Source organism: Malus sylvestris, chromosome 5 (assembly GCF_916048215.2).
Source record: "Malus sylvestris chromosome 5, drMalSylv7.2, whole genome shotgun sequence".
NCBI lineage: Eukaryota > Viridiplantae > Streptophyta > Magnoliopsida > Rosales > Rosaceae > Malus > Malus sylvestris.
Genome location: NC_062264.1, coordinates 14,830,359 through 14,840,441, shown reverse-complemented (window position 1 = coordinate 14,840,441; position 10,083 = coordinate 14,830,359). Strand labels below are relative to the sequence as shown.

Sequence of the window (10,083 nt, the reverse complement as noted above, 5' to 3'; positions counted from 1 at the left end):
GGGAGAGGGTGGGACGAAGAACTGAGAGAAGAGGGAGAAAGTGGGACGGAAATGGTAGGAAAAGATGGAGAAAAAGATAAGAGCATAATAAAATATTAATAATTTATAGATTAAATAATATAATATTAGAATTTGTTATTATTCACCTTCTTAATTCAACACTGCACCAAAGCTTTAATAAGTTAATCCGGCTTAATCTAGTCTAAACCAATTCAGCTTAATCGTTGAAGCTAGTCCAGTTCGAGTAGTCGGGCGCAAAAAGGCACCTAAATAGGCAAATCACCGTGTATAGAATCGAGTCTCCTGTACCATGCCATGCCATTCCCTCTCTCTTCCTCTTTCATTTGAAATCCCCAAATCCCAAATTCCAATCAATTCCCAATTTCCCTGAACCCGATTTCCAATCGATCCCAATGGCAGCCTCATCCCCACGCGAAGAGATCGTGTACGTCGCCAAGCTCGCCGAGCAAGCCGAGCGATACGAGGAGATGGTTGAGTTCATGGAGAAGGTCGTCTCCTCCCTCCCTGAAGGCGAAGAGCCCACCGTCGAAGAGCGCAACCTCCTCTCCGTCGCCTACAAGAACGTGATCGGCGCCCGCCGTGCCTCGTGGCGCATCGTCTCCTCCATCGAGCAGAAGGAGGAGAGCCGCGGCAACAGCGACCACGTCGCCACTATCAAGGAGTACAGGGCTCGGATCGAGAACGAGCTCTCCAACATCTGCGGTGGGATTCTCAAGGTTCTCGAATCCAAGCTTGTTCCTGCGGCAAACGTTGGAGAGTCCAAGGTGTTTTATTTGAAGATGAAGGGAGATTACCATAGGTATTTGGCTGAGTTCAAAACTGGAGATGAGCGCAAGGAGGCCGCTGAGAACACCCTCAATTCCTATAAGTCAGCTCAGGTTTGGTTTTTATTTTATATTTTATATTTTTTTTATTTCATCCAATTTCCGGTTGAGGGTTTTTTTTTTCTTTAATTGGAACGTTCTTCATTGCGGTTCTTTTTGAATTTGAATATTGATGTGGATCTGATGTGCATTGGCTGAATGGTTTTTATGGGATTTTGAGATTTGGTGAATTTTGTTTTCGGATTTTATGGATTTAGAAATGATCTGCAATGTTTCATTGCTTGTTTGAACTTTTTGTGCTCCTGTATTTCGTTGTTTGATTGGTACTTGTGAATGTATTGGTTCGAATGTTCATCATTTTTTTTGCTTAGTTGGACATTGGAAAAGAAAATAGGTTTTGAGGCTTTATTTTTGTTATGGTTGAGGAAGATCATTGATGGAATTTTTGAATGTCCATGATTCTTTGGCATTGATTGTTTGCTTGGCAAATTATTCATACAAAATTAAGATCAGATTTGGTAACGGTTTTCTGTTGTAAATCTGATCATGGTTCTTTTCACCATCAGATGTTATATGATTATGGGCATATGTTCTTATAAGACTATGGGTATAATATTTTGGGATTTATGGAAATTTTAGTGATATTTCAAAACGGTTTTAATAATGGCTAACTGTAGAAATCTGTCTCTTCCAGTTAATTTTGAATCACATAATTCTTCGCGATTTGAGATATATGTTTATGTGATAGTCATGCTTTGAGGTTCCTATATTTTTAATTAATTCTGTTCATCTGTTGATACGATAATTCCTTTGTTCTCAGGATATTGCAACCTCTGAGCTGGCCCCAACTCATCCCATCCGTTTAGGATTGGCTTTGAACTTCTCTGTGTTTTACTACGAGATTCTAAATTCTCCTGACCGGGCTTGCAGTCTTGCCAAGCAGGTGAGGAAATTTACTCGGAAATGCCCATAAGCCTACTTCTTTCTGATCTGTTTGACCCTCTCAGTATATTTATATTTTCCCAATCAATTAAGGTTGTATTAGATATTTGGGACAGAACGAAACTTGGCTTGTTCTTTCAGAAAAGTAAATGTTTGGCACAAAGGATACGGCCCAATCTTTCCTTCTCATAGCTCATATGTTTGCAGCTCTATATTGTTGCATGCTACCAACAAACTCAGAATTTGATTTTTTTTTACCTCTCATCTTTTATAGTTGCAGATAAACTTGTGATGCTAACTGAAAAACAATATTAGGGTGAACTTTAAAGATTGATAGCATGCGTTCTATTTGATTGTAGTTTGTAATTTAGTTACAAATTTCTCAAATTTAAGATCCTGTAGGTAGACGTAGGTTCTTCAATCCATACAAGCATGCTTATAATTAGTTGGGCTGATGTTTATCGTATGTTGTCTGTAAGGAATGCTTGAAGCCTCATGTGTAGAAAATAAGGATTTTGGAGTGCTTGATTTTTATGCCATTTTGTATTTGATTATTCGTCTTTATTGCATACTAATTTGTTGCATTAGAGTTATTATGCATCTTTATTGACTTTTCATGTTCAAGATTTTGCTTCTTTCAATTATATATGTTTTTCTTGTTGAACTATTGGTTGTATATTCTGTCCTATATATTTAATTTATTTGTCATCATGGTTTCTAATTATTTTCTTGTTTGTGTTTCTGTGATTCAACCAGGCTTTTGATGAAGCCATTGCAGAGCTGGATACACTGGGAGAGGATTCATACAAGGATAGCACTTTGATAATGCAACTTCTTCGTGATAATCTCACATTGTGGACTTCGGATATGCAGGTTGGTCTCTGTTTATCAGTCTGTCTACAGCTACAGATGCATGCTTCTGTACTTCAATTTATTTCTTTCAATGGTGATTATTTATGAGTCATTTGGTTGCATGTGTTATAGGATGACGGGACAGATGAGATTAAACAAGCACCCAAGCCTCAAGCTGAGGCGCAGCAGTGAAGTTAATCGTCCTCCGATTCTTCATCTGTTCGTGCTTAACCCTTGGCGGTTTGTTATTCAAAATAAAACGAGGTATCCAGTTGTTCTATTTGCACTTTCGGGCTTGTATAATTGTCGGATGGCAAATCAACATATTTTAGCTATAACTATTTACATCTTGAAGTGTAGTACAATTAGTCTTAACTCATGGAGTGTTGGGCCAAAAATTGAACAAGGCACAAGTTGTGTATTGTTGAATATTCTTATAAATTTGAGTAGGTTAATTCATGTGTTTGATATTTGATTTTAAAAGTTTGATTCACGTAGTTTTCGGGATTAAACTCTTCAGCCTGTCTACGCTACTTGGTGATCTACCTATTTACTCCTATTTCCTTCTTTGTTCTAACTTTCTTAAACAACCAATGGAATTACGGTATACTTCCTATTATATGTTTAGGCGAATGTTTAGGGTTCACATTATGCTCCTCATCCTCCAAATATCCTCGAACCATGAGGGCATCCTCGAGCAACGGTGTCACTGCATGTTAGTCTTTCCCTAATTCCCCATCTTACCGATGTACTGAAACATGAAAGACAACGGCTTCAAGACAGTTTGGGCCGCGGAGGGCTGACTAGAGAATCGTGAACCTTGCCCCAATGGACATCTTCAGGCGGATGGCCTTCAGCCCATAAATAGGGCCGTTGTAATCGTTGCCCTTATGAAGAAGAGACTATGGAAGCGATTAGTTAGGGCTCGGTCGAGTCCTACATGAGAAATTGCCAAGAGATTAAGCTTTGGATAAATATGAATTGTCCCAATGATCATAACGCCCACTTAATTAAATAAAGATGAATGAGTCTTATAACGAGATCAAATTCAGAATCCTAGTTGGAGTAAAAAAAGGCTGAGACTGGTTGGAGATGAAGTTTTGACCACTAAAGGATAAGAGGATAATCAAGGAGATGCCGAACAGGTAGAGTCCCATCAAGACTTTGCCTCGACATGCTTCTATCTTAGGGGCTTCATCTATTTGGTACATTTGTTTTTTGTGATTTTTAGCGTATACGATCTCAGAGTATATACAAACTAGTTTGACAGTTTGGTCGTTGAAACTAATTTCGTACGAAACAATATATTCAACAAACACTTATAGTTTATTTTTTAGTGTAAATATTTTAAATTGATGATCGAGTCCTCTCATAGTATTTTTCTAGGGTCGAGGAGTGTAGTTGTAAAAAAACATCAAAGTTGGAGCTAAAAGAGCCATTAAATCGTGATTTTCGTTTGTATTGTCGAAGGATTTCGTCGCGTTACTTAATCTCCGAATGTTTATTTTTTGTGATTTTTGGCCTATACAATCTCGAGTATATACAAAATAGTTTGACAATTGGATCGTTGAAACTAGTTTCGTAGAATGTGTACCCCGTCAAAACAATAAATTCAACAAACATTTAAAGTTTATTTTATACTTTCATTAAGTAGATCGTAAGATTTTGTGATATCCACTAGTGTAAATATATTAAATTGACGATCGGATTTGCTCATTTATTATTCTAGGGTCTAGGAGTAGAGTTGTAAAAAATTATCAAAATCGGAACTAAAACAACCATTAAGTCGTGATGTTTCGTTTGTAACCGTCAAAGGATTTCATCCTGTTACTTAATCTCCAAACCTTTTTTCATGATTTTTGCCATATACAATATCGGAGCATATATAAATAAATTTGACGATTGGATTATTGAAATTAATTTTGTGGATTTTGAATGATAATTTCTTATAATAGTTTAGAGTTTTGACTCTTTTCTCCAAATGAATTGTATGGAACATTATTTTTCTTTGTATATTTCCAACGAAAAAAAAAAGGTTTCGTGGAATTTAAGAGGCTGTTTGGTGCTCTACTTGAATCCAACTTTTTAAACTCAAAAACAATTTTCAAGTTTTAGGCCTTAAAAACTTGTTTGGTAGGACTATTTTCAAAAACTGAACTCAAGACTAACTAAAAAATATAGTATATTCTCTAAAAACATAAAAAGTGAGTTTTTAGAGTTTTTAAACTTAAACTCTCTCATTTCTTTTTTCTTTTTTTTTACCTTTTTCGTCTCTCCTCTAATCCGCTTTCTTCATTTTCTCGGTTCTTTCTCTCAACTCCTCTTCCTCTCTATCTCGTCCAATCCTCTCTCTTCTTTCTCTTTCCTTCAATCATCTCTTACTTTCTTTCCTCCTCTCTCCTCTTTCTCCCTCTCATGTGACCCCCTCTTTTTAGATTTCTTTGTCTAGTTTAAGTCTTAAGATTTAAAAATTTTAAATCACAAATCAATCAAGTTTTTGAGTCTTAAAGAAAATTGTTTTCAAGAAATGTTTTAAGAAATGATAAAAAATTTCAAATAGGATACCAAACAGGCTCTAAGGTTGTTGGCTTTTTTTTTCCCAAATAAATAAGGGTTTTGCTCTTGAAACTAATTTTCAGGATCATATATTTGAAACTGTTTTTTTTAGGTTTCAAAACTTGTTTGGCATTGAACTTAAAAACTATTTTTGAATCTAAAAATTTGAAAACTTGTTTGGTTTAACTCTTGAAAACAGTGTTTTTTTTTTCAATTATGTATTTGTTTTAAGATATACAAAACATATTAAATTAAACCTTAAACATACTATTTTGATATCCATGTGCAAATACAACACATATATGCTCAATAATCAAATTAAACTTCAAGTCTTAGACAATAAATATTACATTAAAACATTCTAGAAAACCGATAAGCTTTGAGACTAATTGTTATTGACGTGATCAAGCCATATTGATCTGATTATATGGTTTCTAACATCATTCGTAACATTATCGTCATTCAAATGCATGTTTTCCCCTTCTTGACTTGCCCCCGAGCTTTCTCTACCACATCAACATCATTGTCTTCAAATTGTTGAAACAAGGTATCATTCCTTGATTGCATTCTTTGTGCACGGCACAACATGCAATAGGAATGCATCTTTGCTTCCCTCCCTTTTTCCCATAATTGCCAAACCGCAATTTTTGTGGAATTTAAGGGCTTGTTTGGTAATCTATTTGAAAACTTTTATCATTTCTCAAAACATTTCTTAAGAACTTTTCTTGAAAACAATTTTCTTGAAGACTCGAAAACTTGTTTGGTATACGATTTAAAAATTTTAAATCTTACAACTTAAATTGAACAAAAAGATCTAAAAAGAGGGGGTCGGTGGAGAAAGAGGAGAGAGGAGAAAATAGAGTAGGAGATGATTGAATGAAAGAGAAAGAAGAGAGAGGATCGGAGGAGATAGAGAGGAAGATGAGTGAGAGAAAGAACCGAGAGAATGAAGAGATCGGATTGGATAAGAGACGAAAAAGGTAAAAAATAAAAAGAGAAGGGGGAATGAGAAAGAAGAAAAGAGAGAGATAGATTTGGAGTGAGAGGGGAGGAGGGAGAGAAAAAAAATGAGTGAGTTTAAGTTTAAAAACTCTAAAAACTCACTTTTTGTGTTTTTAGAGAATATACTATATTTTTGAGTTAGTCTTGAGTTTAGTTTTTGAAAATAGTTCTGCCAAATAAGTTTTTAAGGCCTAAAACTTAAAAATTGTTCTTGATTTTAAAAAGTTAGATTCAAGTAGAGTGTCAAACACACCCTAAGGGGTTTGGTTGTTTCTCAAAATAAATGGGGTTTTGCCGTCCTTCTATTACAATATTATTGCTAACTCATTGTCAGGTTAAGTCTAACTCTTTTTCTTTAGTGTAGATAATTTCATTTGTTTAAAAACTAAAAAAAAATCTCGCTCATAGCTAGAAAAGGGAGAAAACTAAATTAGATATGGCGCTCTCGATTACATTAGGGCTATATCTACTCCAATATCTATATTAACGTCTGCAACCTTCAAAGCAGGCAACAAAAAAACTCTCTATATTTAGTATTCGGAGTTCAGACGAAAGCATACAGGTAACCTAAGATTATCTTCTTTGTGTAGTTCGTATAATTTCCTACGATTTCTTTTAAGTATTATAGATTTTGTGACTATGGACTCCCCTTATTGTGCCAATTTTGCGTTGGGAATTCGAAAAAAAAATTCTCAGTGTTCTCTTTTATTTTGGAGGTAAGAAAGTCAAAGACTAGGATTTGTATTAATATGTAATTGTCTTGAAAGGATCAATACAAGCATCTATATTCAATTTAAAAGGATCAGTATTAGCATCTATATTGAATTTCAGTTATTCATGGCGGCTAGGATTTGCCAATAAGGGGTTTGGCTTTCTGCCACTAAAACACTGCATCTAAGAGCATCTCCAAAGGAGATGTCAAATTCAAAACATCAAATTTCAATTTGATGGTTGAATTGGCACTTTCACATGCTGTCAATATTTTTCTTCCACCTGATATGCCAAAATTTATTGCTTCATTTATATTTTTTTAAAACAAAAATAATAAAAGTTGTGTTGTTATTGGTTTAAAAATAATAAAATAATACTTAAATATGCTAGCATTTAAGGTGACACATCCCGACCCGGATTGTCCACTAAGACTTTTAATCGAGTTGTGCTGGCCGACACCTAGAAGGTGACGAAGCCATAAAGTATAGTGATGTGGAATATGTGAATAAATTTAAACCTAAAAATGCCTAAATACGAGAGTGCGTTGTGAGGGGAAATGAGCCTATTTCACACGTGACATCAGAACATAAGTAAAGTATAGTAGAGTGGATTGAAAATCATACCATTGAAGGTAGTCTCCAATACCAAGATTTACCACGAATCCTCATCGATACGAAAACTCTGCTACTAGAACTTGGAGGGATAAAAAAAAACAACAAGAGTGAGTGGGCCTGAAAATAACGCTTTAATAAAGACCTTCTAAACGTTATAATCCCTCGCTGTAATACATGTATAGTTTCCAGGAAATCATACTATGTATAAGTATGAAATCAAATGTAAATCAACAGTAAATCCAGGACTATTCGAAATCACTACATATCGGCAGTAACAAAAAAATCAGGTGCTCATCAATAACACACGAGTCGGAGTTGCCTAACGCAACTGCATGACTCATAAATCAATCTATGATAACACATGAGTCGGAGTTGTCTAATGCAACCTGTACAACTCATAGGCAACCTGTATGATAGTGTCGGAGTTGCCTATTACAACCTGTATGACAGTGTTAGAGTTGCCTATTATTGCAACATGTACGATAGTGTCGGAGTTGCATAAAACATAAATATAGTTATGCCATAACTCAATCATTTCAAATAACACCATAAACTCACCTGAACTTACTTGCACGTCCCGCGTTCACCATAGCACTTCAAAGCATTCACAACAATTATATATATGTAATATGCATATGGATATGCCATGATGCAATCTAAAACTCAACCATATCATAGTATTTTAGAATATATATATATATATATATATATATATATATATATATATATATATATATATATAACATGGCATAAAATGCATAAATCAATTTAAAAGTGTCTGTGGAACTATCAGTTATATATATACAATAAAAAGAAAAATACCCACTCACCTAAGGTCTGCGCTACGACTCCCTAGCACGAATATCGAGACGTCACGAACGATCATCACCTAGAACAAATATTCAATCACGTCTCAGAACTCTTATCAATAAAACACGTAATTTACATAAAATAGATCCTAAGGATGTTCTAGAATGATTTGAGACCCATTGACCAAAAGTCAACCGTCGGTCAAAGATCAACGGTAGGGTCCACAACCCTACGTAACTCAATTCGGAAGATCTGCATCTCGAATTTTTTGATCCATAACTTCTAAAGATCCACATTATACTTCTAGAACATCATACTAAAGTTTCATTACGATCCAACGGTTGGATCTCCGCCAATTGCTTATTCAAGTGGCAGTCAACGTTTTATTTTACAAACTTACAAATCTAATTTGGGAAGATCTGTGAAGTAGATTCCTAATCCGTAAGTTTCTAATATCCTCAAATATTACATACTATAATGTATTAAAGTTTGGTGACGATCCAACGGTCGGATCATCAATTCATATAATGTTCAAGTAGCGATCTTTAACAAAACTATGTTTAAACGATGAGATTTCATCAATCGGACTTCACCTATGGAATTGTGGGTGTTAAACCTTGATTCACTGGAAAATTCAATTATCTCCAAAAATTCTTAAATTCTATAGAAATGAAGATATCCAAGAGTAGAGCAAGTTTTATACATATGGCCAAGTCCAATTTCGCTGGGAAAGGCTCCAATTTCACTCAAACCTGCTGGAACCCTAAAATGGGTGAACTTCGATTATCCTTCCCTGGTGTTCCAACGCCTCTACCACTGGTTGGGTCTTGTTCCTGGGTCCAAGGGGAGTTGATTAGGGGTGGTGGTGGGTGGTGAAACTCGCCGGAATGAAGGAATCGCCGTTGAGCACCTCCGGTGCTCCAGTGAGGTTCTACAATGTTTTGGACCTAAAACCTTCGAATTTGGGTGGAGATGGTAGCTAGGAGTTGTGGAAGAGATTTCAGGTGTTGGTTAGTGGTGGTTTGACAGAAAAATGGCGGAATTCGCCGAGTTTGAACAGGGTCGAAGCTGATCGTGGTGCACGGGTCGACAAAAAAGGGATAAGGAAATCAATTTCTCTCTCCTCTCTTAATTGGTTGACTTCTTTTCTAAATTTTCTGATTGGTCACTCCTTTCTTCCTTTAAAACTGATTGGTTACCACATGGGAGTTTGAATTAATTTATAACTAAACTTTAAATAACCAATTTCAAACGTTTGTAACTATACCGTTATAATCCGGACTCGCAAACGGCTTTCACCTATACGTTCATAGTGACGAGTACTATAAGGATATGCTAAAAAAAATAAGTTCCACGTCTCTCTAACCGATGGTCAACGAAGGTCAAAATCTTTGCCTCAAGAGGCATTTTCATAAAATCGCTAATTTAAAATTTATAAAACTTAAAATTAGGGATGAGTTGCCACATTATTTTTCCTACTTTAGATTAGAACACTCCAACCAATACTAATTTCCCACATTACTTTTGGTGCTATACTCGTCATTTTGATGAGCATTGGAATGGGAGTAAGAATTGTTATATCTACGGTCAGTAGAAATCCCCGAAGTAGTAAGTATAATCCCTAGAATTATAGCACCAGTTCCTAGTACCAGTTCTTTACCAAAAGACTGACTAACAGTTATTGCTAGAGCCTAAGAAACTAAATCGCAGAAAGTTAGGGGCAAACTCTGTTTTAAGACAATAAACTCACG

At 35.5% G+C, this 10,083-nt stretch overlaps 1 protein-coding gene across 1 annotated transcript; it reads left to right on the top strand.

Annotated features, from left to right (window-relative positions):
- The first annotated feature begins 203 nt into the window (after positions 1–203).
- On the top strand, positions 204–3,122 carry LOC126623598 (14-3-3-like protein 16R). The gene is made up of 4 exons (XM_050292535.1): positions 204–899; positions 1,666–1,788; positions 2,544–2,660; positions 2,772–3,122. The coding sequence occupies exons 1-4, from the start codon at positions 414–416 to the stop codon at positions 2,829–2,831; spliced, it is 786 nt and encodes a 261-aa protein (XP_050148492.1). The 5' UTR covers positions 204–413; the 3' UTR covers positions 2,832–3,122.
- Positions 3,123–10,083: the final 6,961 nt, after the last annotated feature.